Raw genomic sequence first — 14,949 nt, forward strand, 5'->3', positions numbered from 1 at the left:
ATTAGCAATGGAGGAGCAGGAATCTTCCTATCTGACTGAATATTATTTGGCGTGACAGTTAGATTACAACAAAATGATGGGTTGTTATATGTTTTGACAGCTACAGGAACATTCAAAAATAACACAAAAACAGTTGTGGAAATTAGCATATTACAGCTTAGGGTGGTCAGAAGTATGCTTATCTGCCAAGGGACAACCTTGGAGAGCTAGCTAGATATGATTAAGTCCTTCTCTTCATCTGATATACTAAAAGCATGCACCTCACTCTACTCTTTTTTCTTCATTTTTTTCCCAAAATTGGGTGCCAGACTGTAAAAGTCCAGACATTTTATTAATTTTTTTAAGAGGGCTTTGATTGTGGCAATTTTGCATCCCCAATAAAGTCATAATCAGTTCATTTGCAAACCTGTCTTTAAATAATGAATATAACTATTCTTAATGTTTAATCATAGGTAATATTACACAACCAATCTACATACTAAAATAACGTGCTGGCCATCTTTCTGTTTTCAAGCTATGTATGAATGCAGCCCATTTCAAGACAGAAGTGGTAGCTTCTCACTCTTTATTGAGATGACTTACTAAAAAAGGCTATCTCAGAGGGAAGGGTGTACAAATGATTTAATTGCCATATAAAAAAGAATCCCAGTATGTACATAATCTTTCACTTTCTCTAAATCTCAGTAAATCTCTAAATCTACACATACCGGGAGCTGAGACAGAAAGTGCTTTGTGTCTGCCAATTCCTTCCTGCTAGACAGCAAACAAGGGAAAAAAGTACAACCAGGAGATGATAGAGTTGCTACCGAACAGGACTAGCTTTTATTTTAAATTAAGCATGCCGACCAGCACCACCACCACCAAAAAATTAGAGTAAAAGACACAATAAATTAAAAAAAAAAAAAAAAGGAATTTGGGCATACTAATTTAGCATGTGCTCATATGTTCACAGCAAGTAGTGAAGACAGCCTCTTGGGGCATGTTTGGGGATGTTTTCATTAGGAGAAAAAGTTCCTACTCACTTGTAGCAGGAGCTGTTTGGGATGGAGTCTGCCTGTTCTGGCTGGTAGAGGTGTTCTGGGGAACTGGCTGTAACCAAGGGAACTGCTGCATTAAAACTAACGTGTTTAGTAACTTTCATTATTTTTGTCTGTCTAAATAAAGAGCCAGAGCCCTGCTAGCTTCTAATGCAGAGAGGTGTTCTTTATCTTACTGAGCGGGGTCTAAGAAAATGCTGTCAGCTCAGTTGTTTAAAATGGAAATCTTTCACCCCTTTAAGTAAATATTTGGGATAAGAACAAAGAATATATATGACCTCATGAGCAGGCAAGAAGGAAGTGATCAGAGATTTGCTTCAAATGTGGTTCTGGTAGTTTTAGCAGATGTTGATTGAAAGGTGGAACAAGCAACCACTCATTCGGTGGCCAGAACTTGAGTGAGGAGGAGATTGTATTCTCGTGATCTATGACTGGAAGATAAAAAGCCTGGTGAATGTGTACATTGTTTGTAAATACAATTATATTATCAGTTGTTTTGTAGTAAATTGAAATGGCTGCTCTGAGGTCACAGCAATCAGATTATTTCCTGGAATTTCTGAAGGCAAGCCGCACATCCTGTAAACAGAAGCTCTCCCTAGATCCATCAGACTGCTATGGCATGTGCGGCCAGGTACCACGAGTGATGTGTCACATAACAAATACGATCATTCTGCAGAGGCAGAGACAGCTATTCTCAAATCACTCAGAAAGTTGAAGGTGATATGGAAACTACTGCTGAGAAAATCAAATAACAGATATTTTGTCTTTGTCTTGCTTTATTTTTATTTTTTAATTCTTTGGTTTAGGTAATAGGAAAAAAAGCATTGAAGGCTGTATCCTCAGTTACAAGAACACTGGAAACGGATTGACTTCCTACTTTCAAATGCAACCTTTCTTTCTGGCCTCTGGGAGAGTAGACTGAAGAAAGGGAAAAACCTGCTGTGCAACAGCAGCTGGGAGAGAGGAGTGAGGAAATGTGAGAGAACCAGCCCTGCAGACCCCAAGGTCAGTGCAGCAGGAGGGCAGGAGGTGCTCCAGGTGCTGGAACAGAAGTTCCCCTGCGGCCCTTGGAGAGGCCCCTGGTGGAGCAGGCTGTCCCCCTGCAGCCCATGGGTCCCACACGGAGCAGATCTCCACGCTGCAGCCCGTGGAGAGGAGCCCACGCAGGAGCAGGGGGTCTGGGGGGAGCTGCCACCCGTGGGGGACCCGTGCTGGAGCAGTTTGCTCCTGGGGGATGGACCCCATGGTATGGAGCCATGTGGGAGCAATTCTTGAAGAGCTGCTGCCTGTGGGAAGCCCACACAGGGTCAGTTCAGGAAGGACGGCATCCCGTGGGAGGGACCCCATGTGGAGCAGGGGCAGAGAGTGACCATGAAGGAGCAGCGGAGACGAAACGTTGAGGACTGACCGCAGCCTCCATTCCCCGTTCACCTGCACCACTCAGGGGGAGGAGTTGGACGGGGGGATAGGTGTTTTTAGTTTGCTTTTAGTTTCTCACTGGTCTAGCCTATTAGTAATAGGCAATAAAATAAATTAGTCTCACTACACTGAGTCAGTTTTGCCCATGATGATAACTGGTGAGTGATCTCCCTGTCCTTGTATCAGCCCTTGAGCCCTTTTCCATCATATTTTTCCCCCTCTTCATTTGAGGACAGGGAGTGAGGGAGCGGTGGGGTGGAGTTCAGCTGCCCAGCAGTGTGAAACCACCATAGAGACAGTCAAATCCTGATCACTTTAGAATCAATAGAGAGAGACTGGAACTTCCAGAAGGTTGTTCATTTCACACTAAAACAAATGTCTAAGATAAATTTTCTTTTGAAATACTTGTTTCACTCTACTGGCAATAAAGGGAACCTTGAAAAACTATCTAGTAATTTAACTGCTGCACTTTGTAGAGAAGAGAGGAGAGGGGAGAAGAGAGAAAGGGAGGGGAGGGAAGGAGAGGAGAGGAATCAATGCCTTTAGGTCTTACTGAAGTATTACTACTTACTACTGTTACTTACTGATATACCTGGAAAACAACAAGGATGAATGCTTACAGCTTACTTACACATCCAGTAGCAATGAGTAAATCTGTTCTGATGATTTCCTATTTGTCATCATATTTACACCTCAGTTAGTTCAGAAGATATATTCAGAACCAATCCTGAAGGACTAAAGAGAGACTCAGAGAAGCATTTGGCTCCAGAGATGCATTCCCAATGGGATTAGCTGTGCTAACACCAGCAATGTTCTGCTTCATCAGGAACTAGGATTTGTGGTCCTTCAGAACTAAGGGTTCAGTATCATGCCAGGACTGATGCCTTCTATGCAGTCTTGATATTTTTGTAATCTGACAAAGAAGGGCAAGCTCAAGAAACAGCTACCAAACAAAAAAATTAGGTATCTAATGCCCCCTCAATTAGGAAGACTTGAGGTAGTTGTGGAACCTGTCCAGAGTTACTGGAGAGACGTGGCAGCAATCCACAAACTATGACGGTGGGTGTTGTTCCTTAAAGCAGGACAGTTGCCTTGTCCTGGGAGTCTTTAAGCTGGACAGAAGAGCATGATATGAGGTGCACTTCTTAAATCCTAACAGCACCCCCTTTTAGATCTAATAAATGGCCTGTAAAGTCACCACACTGAAATAAAAGGAGCAGTAAATTTTTAAAAGAAATACTATGAAGGAAATAAAAAGCCAAAATGTCTAGCTTTAATCCTCACTAAAATCTTAATACAGCACTGGGTCTTTAAGTAATGTCTCTGTCCCATAATAGCCCTCCCTTTGAATGGCCCAGTCCCACTGAAAGCAGAGCATACAGCGTTGACCTGTTTGCACTGGAACAATTTCCCCAGCAGTATCAATAACCATCTCCCTGTCTAAATGTCTGGACTGAAGTCAGGAAAGAGATATTCACCCTGCACTTGCTATTTAATAATCTCACTACACTGATTTCTAAAAAGGGGCAAAATTTCAGTCAAGAGACAATTGAAAAGATGACTTACATTTGCATTGAGAATGCACTCATTTCAGTTGGGCTGGCTCCAGTTTTCTGAGAGATCTACAGGAAATTCTACAAAAAGAACAAAAAATTAAGGCTAGTTCAACTGAGAATAGTCTTGACTGAACTGTTTGGAACTTGGGAACAAGAAACCTATCTCTCTATAAAGTCTTACTCCTTATTAAAAAAAATATATATATTTAAGAACATCAAGAGTCTGATCAGTCTTCAAGGAAGAATGTCACCATTACCAGAGACCAGGAAGTATCTGACAAAGTAGAAAAACGTCTATAGCTCCTAACATCACAAATTGCTATTGTACATGCCATGTAAGATGATCTTTGTTTTATTATTTATCCAGATTTCACAGTTCTCCATTGGTTCTCTGGAAAAGATACTTTTATTTTGTCCTTTCCTTATGTTCTAGAATATTGTGTAAACATCTACTGTACCCAAAACAGTTTATTTGTAGGAACTAGCATCTTGACCCTTCCTTTTACATAAGTCAAGTAATATGAATGAGTTTTAATGGGAATATTTCAATTACCTGCTTGAAAGTTAGTACAAACACCATTGTGTGTGATTTGTTTTAAAGCCATGCTACTGAATATGATCTCAGACAGGTTTTTTTCCAACTTTGAGTGAACACATAGGCTAACATCCAGCTTGAGACAATTTGCAGTGTTTATTGTGCCTGTAACTTCATTGCTTCTCTCTCTCTCTCTCCTACTGATGGAAAACCTGACAGAAACGCAGTACATCCTTTCTCCACACTGTTTCTCCAAGTTTACATCCAGAAATGTGACACAGGATTATCAAGAAAACATCCTGGGCAGCAGACCCCGCTGTTTCAGGATGACAGCACTGACAGGAAGGTCTTTGATGGATTTGACTTTCTAACATTTCAAACCTCTTGATCTTTATTAACCTAGACTGCTATAAAGCCCAAACATCTACTACTTTCATCTTTTCATGCTGTGTTTGCAGGTCTGAATACTGATTACCTGCCTAAATAAATACCTGCTGTAAACCGACTCTCCAGTATAATACTCACCCTTATCCATATCACTACCTAATGCAGGAATAGACTGATATCGAATCTTTAAAGTCTTTCCAGCATTTCTTCATAACTGATTAGAAATAATATCTTTCTAATGGAAAGATAAGTCCTAATCAGAAATGTGTGTGTTTTTTTTTAAGCTGTAAAATGTAATTCACAGTGGCAAGAAAGCCAGATTATACAAAACTATGTAAGTATGCTGTAAAAATGCTGTAAAAAGGAGAAGAGAAGGTAAAGCTCTAGAGGAGAAAATATCAAGTCATGAAAGCTTGAATTCCAAAATCTATACAAATATGTCAAAAATATATTTTCTCTTTCATATGATTCAACAACATTTACTCCAGCTTTTAAATTAAAAAAAGAATTCAGAAACACCTTTTCACCTTTTTGTTGATATTCATGCTGCATGAAGATGCAATCTGAAGTCAGTAGAAGAAAGTGTGCTTTGTTAAACATACAGATCATGAATAGTCCCTTTCTGTGCTGCAGAGAGACATTCTGCAGAGTTTGCACACTTTTTTCCACAAGCCTTTCATTTCAAGAATCACTTTCCACTTGTGTGATGGTGAAGTAGAAGTTGAAGACAGGCTCTCCTGCCTCTATGCTCAGGGTGAGGGCTGTTAATACCAATACTACTGCTTTCCCATGTCTGTCACTTAACTGTACATCTTTGGAAACTGGTTATGGCAAGATGTGGTGGTCAGAACGTCTCCAGTGTATCACAAACTAAAATTAAATCTCTAAATATGTCCTTATGTTGGAAACTGTAGAGCAAACGTCACCACTAACATGAATGCTGAAAGCAACTGGAACTTCCTTCACAAGCTGTAACACTGCCAATTTTCCAGTCAGAGTTTGATGTCAGTGTTAATGAACCAGAATTGGGCTTCAAAGCAATGCCTGTGTTTTTGTAACCCAGAAGCACTAGAAAAAAAAAAAGAGAGAGAGAGAGAAAAGGGAAAATCTTGTGACACTAGACAAATAATCAAACAATTTTAGATCATAATTCTGAACAGATAGAAAATTAAATACTATTACTTTTTACAACATATATTTGTGGTGATTTCCTATTCATTACTGGACTCATTAACTGCATAACTTAACCCTAAATAGTACTTTTCAGAAAAAAAAATACAGAATGTACTATTCATTGAATAAACCACTGCTGAATAAAGTGAGCTATCAGATACCTACTAAAATACATTAGGTGGCTATAACATATTTTGTCTTTGACAATCCAATTCCAATTTTTGTTGTTTAAAACACCGCACAGAAATTGGTTGCATGCTTTGTCCTGCATAAACTGTGGGATTTAACTTCTTTGTTAAATATTCCATTTATTTTGGTCATAATCCCAAAAGAAACAATTTGTTCAAACTGTTCAGCCAAACACAATGTCACTTGGCTAAGCACCATGGTCGTCTATACAGCCAATTCTCTAGAGATAATTGCTAGCTATCAGTAGCCTAACATCTAAAACAACACACTGATTTGGAAATGTGGACGAATAGAGGCCCTGCTCCACCCTCCATCACAGAACCCGAAGCTCAGCTTCTGCAGGCAGTAACGTCTGATACGATGCAGAATCAGGTGAATCTCCTCGGGTTTGCGTGCTGACTCAAAAAAAAAAAAAAAAAGCTTTGCCATAAAGCAGCATTACCCACCCTGTAATCATTTTAGGACTGATCCCCAGTCAGTATTTAGCACAGCTGGATTGTATTACAGCAGTTTATGCACTGCAGTTTTGCAAAGCTCACCAATCCAAGGCAAACATCATTTTCTAAGCATGCATTCGTCCTGTCCCCATTAACGTCTGCTGGATGCCGTTGCACTACCTGTCATCTGCAGCAGACATAAGCATCCTGAGACGCTTCCCAGAAACATGATTGGTCTGTATGGTAGTCATTCGGTATTAAATTATTCATTGACTAATTAAAAAAATACGAAGATGAGACATTTTAACACTGTTTTAAAGCAGAGCACAACCGCTCCATGGCTGGATCAAACTGATTTTCCCTGCTTCAATGTTTTTGTGAAGGTGTCGAAAAAGCTAAGCATGAAGCGTGCAGGAAAAAAATAAAATAAAACCTTTCGCTGGTTTCAGCAGACCTCAGAGCTCCCACTTTCTGTGGCTGTTTACAGCAACAAACGGCTCCCACAGAACCGCTCACAGGCATGCAGCCCCTCAACAAGCGCGGCCTTGGGTGAAAAGCCCAAACCTCTGCAAGCCGCCACCAGAAAAAGGGGATTTTTTTTTTTTATCCCGTTATACTGGGTCCTAAAGCTCTAAAAAGAACGGCACAGTTGTCGTCGAGCCCCTCTTCTAAAACACAGCATGGCTAACTCTCGAGGGGGAATTGGTTTCTGGGGCAGTTTCCCTGCCAGGTGCTGTCCCTGTCCCTGTCCCTGTCCCTGTCCCAGCTTTGGCCCTGGGCCTGGGCCTGGCCCTGCTGCACCCGCGGCCCAGCGGCTGCGCCCCAAGCGGGTTTCTGGGGCCGGAGGAAGCGGGCCGTAGCCGGCCACACCAGATACAAAGCTCTGTTGATCTCAAACACTGGCTTCGGCTGATTGCCTTTCCTGTGTCCGCTTTGGGGATGAAAGCGGCCAGCGCAGCACCGTCTGCCAGCGGCCAGGCGTGAACAGGAAAAGGCTGTAAGAAAGGAGGGAAAAGGAAGAGCCCAGCAGCTCCAGCCACTCCTGCATCCTCCCCTCCCTCCCCCGCTTCCTAACATAAAATGCTTGACAGAAGAGCTGAGAAGTATTTTTCCGATTTGTTAAAAAAGGTGGAAAGGCTCTTCTCCTTCCCAACCGAAAATACACTACCGCAGTTTCACGCTGTGTTTCAGTAGCTCTAAATGAATTCTTATTTAGGGTTAATAAGCCACTCACTAAATGACTTTCCCCTATTTAATCTTCACACAGCAATTTATTCAGTGAAATCCCTTTAGTCTTGTTGGAAGAACTGTATAAAATTCATTCGATTTCTTTTTATTGGAAGGGAGTAAAAGAGAGACTTGGGCATCATTTTTCTGCTGGTTTCTGGAAACACAGAAATTTGTCTTGCAGTGATGACTTTCCAGCCTTTCCCTTTACTGGGATACCTAACTGTTTTACAACCTCTAAATTCCCTGCATTTCTCATAGTAAAATTTGTTACTATGACCAAAAAAATCCAGTAAAAAGTAGAAACTGTTCTATTACCAAGCCATCAGGACTAAAGTTTCAATATACTTTTTGGAGGACTGAAATAAGATAACTTGGGTACGTTTTTAGAAAAGGCTATTTGAACTTACATTTTTTTTTTTAAACAGTCTCTAACATTACACAGAATTTTTGACAGGTCATAGCCAGAATCCCAAAGGTAAGCAGCAAAAATTGATCTTTCTCTAGAAATATGGAAACAATTGGTTCTTGAACTCAAACATTTGTTTGTATCGATTTCATACAGAGAGGAACAGACCAAGAAAAACAATTTGGCTAAACTGAGCCATTTAAGGTTCAGCTATATCTATTTAAATCAATATAAGCATCTTTATTTATGATTTTACTGTCAAAATTTGGCTGTGATTTATAACAGTATAAATGAAAGACGAGTTTTAGGGTTTAGGAAGCCCTGTGACAGACTATGGCCTTTAACAGGTTTGAACTGCTCTCCAGAGTTGAAGAATTAACACTTAAGCAATTGACACTACCGAGGAGTACAAGAGAAGTATCTAGCTGTGAGACAGAAACCAATCTGTTTAGTGAAAAATGGAAGAGTATTATTTAAACAAGAGATTAAAAAACATATATCAGCCAGAAACTGAAACACAATATTTTGTTGGAACCAAAATGAGAAACTGATGGGAACATGAAAACAATAAAACTTCAGTAAAAGCAATTTTTAAAATAGATTTCAAAAAAGTTCTAACAGAGTACAATTGCAAGTCTAAGGAGAGGATCCAGTTAATTTTTAATCTTATCTTAATCTTATTATAAAGCAATTGTACTCATCATTCCTGTACACATATCTGTGTGTACCTTTTTGTGCCCCAGAAAAGTCAACTTAAACATCTGACAAAACTCAGCAGAGGCCTTCAGGAGATTCCCTGCTGCAGCTGGTCAATACAACAGATGGTTCAAGGGCTGCATGTAGCCCGTGAAGCCTTTTTCCAGCCAGCCCTGAAGCAAGAGGCACAGCATCACCTCAGGCTGACGGAGCAGCCAGCCTGGGCAGCCAGCACGAGTGGTCTGGCTAATGATGCATGCTAGCTGCAAGCATAAGGTCCCTGTTGTTGGACTCGATGATCCTTACGGGTCCCTTCCAACTCGGGATGTTCTATGATTCTATGATTGTCCAGCCACCAGGAGAAACAGAGGTAAAGGACAGGAGGAAAAGTAAGTAATCCAGTGGGGAAGGAAGAGAGACACAAGGGAGAAGCGAGATGGTTAGAATGAATGAGGAGATGCCAAGTCACAAGAGAACACACCACATCTCTTATTCACAGAACTACTTGTTCAAAAAATCACCCATCAGTCTCTAATCTCTACCTATCAATACCCTTTCAAAACTATTAAAAAATTTTAAAAAAGAGAAAAAAGAATCGCTCAAAAATCCCATCAAGGAATGGGTTAGAGTAATGGTCAGATTCTGCACCATGCACTTGCATAGAGCAGTGGGAAGAATTAGTGGGTCCAGCAGGGCTCCCAGGGATCTAATTTGATATTTAGTAAATACTTTTAATTCCCTAAAAGCCATGGTAACCTTGTAATGACCTTATTGAGCCACAGTCCTTGTGACTGCTTTGTAACATTATAATTTCTAAGTTGGTACCCAGTCTTACGGATTTTAAAACTGCAAAATGCTCCATTTTTAGAAGTAGATGTGATGATGTGCTGTCCCAAAGATGAAGTAAGGTCTTGTGGTTAATACATAAACCAAGCTTCCTGAAGTATAAACAGGAATTCAGGAGAGACTGCTCATCTCTTAGGAATTTACTCTGTAATCTTTAGCAAATCTCTTAATCTTTCTATGCCTCCATTGCCCATATGTAAAATAGGGTAATACTTTCTGTAAAGATAAAAGCTGTCATGTGTGTCCTTTTTTTAAAAACTATATGTCTAGAAAAGCCTCTAGTTAAAGTGTTAAAACCATTTCTGTCAAATATTAAAAGATCTATTTCCTTGGTTATCCAGAATAAAATTGCCCAAAATATTATTCAATGTCATACCTATTAAGCAGTTTAGTTCTTCATGTAAGAAGTGATCATGCTGAAGCCAAAACTTTACCTTTTTTTTTTAAGTTAGCCTTATAAATTTAGTAAAAAATCTATACACGATCAGTAAGTTTCTTATTATATTATCTAGACAGAGGTAACAAGAATCACAGACATAAAGCTCATTATCCTATCTGAGATTATCGCTTAGATCACTTTTCAGATATCTTTTGAGCAAATTATGGTTTATATTTTATTGTCATACATACTGAATGTATGTACATTCATGCATGACAACTACATATATGTAACATATATGATGAAGATAAAAGTCCTGTGTCAACCTCAGTGGCTATATTCCCCATTATATCCTTTTGACTTTGGTTCTTTTCCAGGTATTAAGACATAAATCAAACCAGATTAGTGATTCCCACTTTGGTATTAAACAAGCCAGTGGAAAAAGCTGGAAGACCTCACAAAATAGTACTCGCTAACAGACAATGAGCCAGCCTGATAGCGTAGTGAAAATCCGTCACACATCGATACGAGTTTGGATTCTGAACTGAAGCCTGAGCTGTTGAATCACCAGGGCTGGAAAACTGGCAAAAGCACAACGCTGCTCTCCCAAAGAGGGTGTGGGGCACCGTGAAAGAACTCTTGGCATCATTCTCAGGGGAATATTTTGGCTCATGTGAGGACTGGCTTCAACAAGTTCAGAAGGAAGCTATGCTCAGGCCTTCTCTGCAGGGGAACATATTTTACAACATGGGACCTTTGATGAGACTCTGGGTAGGTGTTTAGAAGACGCCTGGGAGGGCATGTCAGTGAATGAGGAAAGGACGACTACAACTCTCTGTATGAAAAAATAAACATAAGTAACTAACATGAGAAGACAGAGAAAACTTCTGTGGGAAGAATAAGTAAAACAGAGATAGCAGAACTGATGTATTGTCCAACTGCATTCTTAGAAAATAAGAAAAAAATATTGTAAGCTGAAGTATCTTTACTTTCTCCACTTACGGTATTTGAGTTGATATCCTCTAAGCTGTGAGCTTGAAAAAGTTATTTAATATGAAAAGTGTTCATAATTCTGAAACATTAACGTCACAACTCAGATGAAGAATCACATTACATTTATTTAATATTACATGCATTTTAGACACTGATTCATGCTTTGTTTTTGCACAAGTAGTCATTCTTAATGTACACATAATAACCATTGTTACAGGGAAATTCAGTATCATGCATTACACACATCTGTGCGCAAAGTTCCTGTTTTTAGTTACAAAATTCAATTAAGATCATGATTTCTAAATGAATATTATACATACAGTTTAATTTTGGTTTTATGCAGACATTGCATAGTTAATTATCAGCTTCTCATGAAAGACTGGAAGGGTGGTATCAGTATAGTTGAAGCAAATCAAGTGACAGTAGCAAACAAGAAGATTTGAAGAAGAGGCATAACCTTCAGGGTTGAAAGGTCAGCAAGTACAGCCTAGGATAAAAACCCAAAAGGCGTGTTAAACTTGACATTTGAATCAAATTTCTTTAAAGCAGCTAAAGAAGTCAGAAAAAGATTTGGTACTGACTAGTAACAATAGTTAGGTTACCTGAATAGAAACAAATCACGCTGTTTTATGTTACTGTGCAAAAGCTTCTCTTGCCTTTTTTTTCATTCTAACACTTCAAAGAAAAAGCATATGTTTACATATAGAAAACCAAGTAACTTTATTTTAGCCTTTAGACTTACTTCAAATATACGTGGCATCATGAGGGTATAAGAGGTCTAACATTTCAACTTGCTTCTAAAAATAATTGGGAATTAAGAATCCTTATCCTGTGGCTTGGCTAGTACTTGTGAAGTAAGTCCAATGTAATGACTGAAACAGTCAACGTCTTCTGATGAAGTATGTTAAAAAAAAAAAAAAAAAGAGCCATCACAAGTTCTCAACGTTTGAAAAAAATACGTCACCAGAGCTTTGAAAAATATATACATTTTAACACAGTAGTAGAGATAAACAATAATAATCTTCATCTTAAAGATTTTTCTTCATTTCCTACCTGTAAAATGACAATACTTGCAGCAAAATTTCAGATTCAAAAATGACAAAAGTAACTTTGTAAAATCTTTGTGATATCAAAAAGCACAGAAGCAGCAACATTAAAATATACTGAGAAAAAGTATAAACGTCCATAATATTTTAAAAAACAATATATCCTACAAACATAATTACATATTTAAATAGAAAAAAAAATCTAATTATACAGCATAGTTTGATAACTCTTCATTTTTGTAACAAATATACTCTTTTACATACTTATCCCCCAGAAAAGCAGTATTATGTACTGCATGTTCATAATTAGTCTAGTTTTTATCTAAGGTAAGAATTTGGGCAGAAAGATTTGCACTATGTACCACGTGCCATGTGAAGCTTAAGTTACTGTTGTTGGCAAAGCATCAGAAACTATTTCAATCTCCCCTAACTGAAACTTATCCTTACTTCAGCTGCAGCCAGTGATGTCACCTCCATCAGGTTGACTGCTCGGAAAGCAAACACAGCAGCTGCCAGCACTGGAAAGGAAAAAAAAAAAAAAGAAAAGAAGCCCAGTATTTAAGTTGCTGACTTGTTAATTAGTGATTAGAATTAATCTTGATTTAAAATAGCAATTTTCACTCCCCAGAGTAATTACTTTGATGCTGAATAATAATATACAGTGGATGTCAGTGTTTGAATTTCTTTGGCTATTCATTAAAACTGATAGGGCACACGCAATTTTCTTTTAGAAAAGTTTGAGTGAAAATGCTTACATTTAATGTGACAAGCTTCTAATTACAAAGGGTAAGGTAATTTACAAATAGTTAATTTCTAAGCCAAAAATTTGGATTTACTTAAGTGGCAACATTTCAATTGTGAGCATTATGTAACATGAAAAAATAATTCGTAGTTATCTCTTGTACAGTTATATATATCTACCTAGCTGTCTTACATGTACAAATAGAACTAAAACCTTTCCTTTTCTGTTCATCTACTTTGCATTTAAAATGTGTTCCAGCTGAAGATACTTATCTTCTTTAGAACACCCATCTTGAACCTTGCATAAATCTTTGGACAGAATTTCCTCTGTAAGTACAAAACTTTCAACATTTATTAAAAGACGGGGCTTTGAATAAAGATATACAGCAAAACCAGGGTAATTCTCAGTTGTGCGAAGTGCTGAAGTACTTCCCATATGTGAATAAGACAAATATTGTATTTTGTGAAAGGTGGTGAACTCAAATCTTAATCATTACCAAATCAAATGGTACCACTGAAGCTGGGAAGACATCCTACGCTCTTTTTCAGAGCGCACTTATCATCTCTGGAGCACTATCACAGCAAACAATGATAAAGAAGAAATATCGTTAAAAAAAAAAAAAAAAGTTACTTCACATTTGTGTTAGAGATGCAGTGTTTATGCAATTCTATTTTTCTAAAAGTTATTCTCTTTGACTTGTATGCAATCTACTTTCAGCATTCAAAGAGCAACTAAGTTTTCTTCTTGTCACAAAATAGACTTGAGCTAACATGTATTTGCCTTACTACCACATGGACTCAACACATTTTGTAAAAATAATTCCATTACCAGCAAGAATTTCTAGAGAGTTGTATCCTAGGATTCTGTCCCACAGAAGCAAGAGCTGATCTGTAGCTAAATAACCAGAAAATGCTCGTACCATCCATTTAAATGAAATTCGTAGCCTGCAAACAAGTGATAAACAGTAGTAGTTACATTTTTCTCTCTCCCGTAATGATTAGACTGATGGTCTATAAATTCTTCTGCATTTCTCCTCCAGGAAGAATGGTCATTTTCTCTTGCTGCATTAATAATCAGTATTTTCCTTTGTAACAGCCATCAGAAAAATATTAAGCATCTCATTTGATAAACAACTAATATCATTACAATATTCTGACCAAACAATTACATTAAAGGGATCCTCAGCTTTTATCACCCCAAATGTTTCATCCATTTCTGCTACTATTATGAATATCAGTTATAATACAGGAAGATTTTCAAGTTCTATTGCACTTGGTGCCATGAATACACTATTGAGAATAAGAGTCTCCTGCTCTTTCCCCTTCCTCCAATGGCTTCTGCTGTAATGAACATATCACAGTGAAAAAAAAAAGTCTCCTGTCCCCCAGGAAATAAATCATTTACTCCATCAGATCTAACCTGCTGCATTATTCAGCTAAGTTTCAGTAATTCTTTTTCTCATATGAACACAAAGAGCAATTTTCCTTTCTTTTTCACAGAAGGTACAGAAGGAAATGCACCATGCACAGATACACAGGTTAGACAAAGGACTCCAACTGAATTTCAAGGAAAACTGGCACATTGATGGTTGCACTTTGGAATAATTTCTCTTGGCTTTTAAATTAAAATACTACAGGACGGCCAGCATTTTCAGAACAATTAATCCACAATATTTGTAGCAAGTCAGAAAGAAGTACTTACGGCTGCGCCCCAATTTCTCGAAGGTGATAAAAAAGCTGGGGCAGATGAGTTTGTAGAAGAGTCTCAAATAGCAAACACAATGACACAATGCCCTAATGAAACAAGATCATATCCTGAATACTAACACTCATTCTGTCAAATCTGAGAAAACAGTATTGGCACGTAAGTATTCATAAA

General features: G+C 38.3%; 1 protein-coding gene across 4 annotated transcripts in view; it reads right to left on the bottom strand.

The window, feature by feature from the left end:
• Nucleotides 1-11,388: 11,388 nt before the first annotated feature.
• The window catches only part of TBC1D19 (TBC1 domain family member 19), a 46,774-nt gene continuing 43,213 nt past the window's right edge, over nucleotides 11,389-14,949 (bottom strand). For 2 of the 4 annotated variants that reach the window (XM_083833800.1, XM_083833798.1), the window contains 4 exons: nucleotides 14,773-14,864; nucleotides 13,900-14,015; nucleotides 12,777-12,847; nucleotides 11,389-11,770 (listed from right to left, as the gene is read on the bottom strand). In XM_083833800.1, the coding sequence (XP_083689926.1) occupies nucleotides 11,696-11,770; nucleotides 12,777-12,847; nucleotides 13,900-14,015; nucleotides 14,773-14,864 (354 nt within the window). In that variant the 3' untranslated portion in view covers nucleotides 11,389-11,695. The other 2 variants (XR_014583413.1, XM_083833799.1) reach the window with 2 other exon arrangements.

The sequence above is a fragment of the Anser anser genome, assembly GCF_964211835.1.
Source record: "Anser anser genome assembly, chromosome: 4".
Taxonomy (NCBI): domain Eukaryota; kingdom Metazoa; phylum Chordata; class Aves; order Anseriformes; family Anatidae; genus Anser; species Anser anser.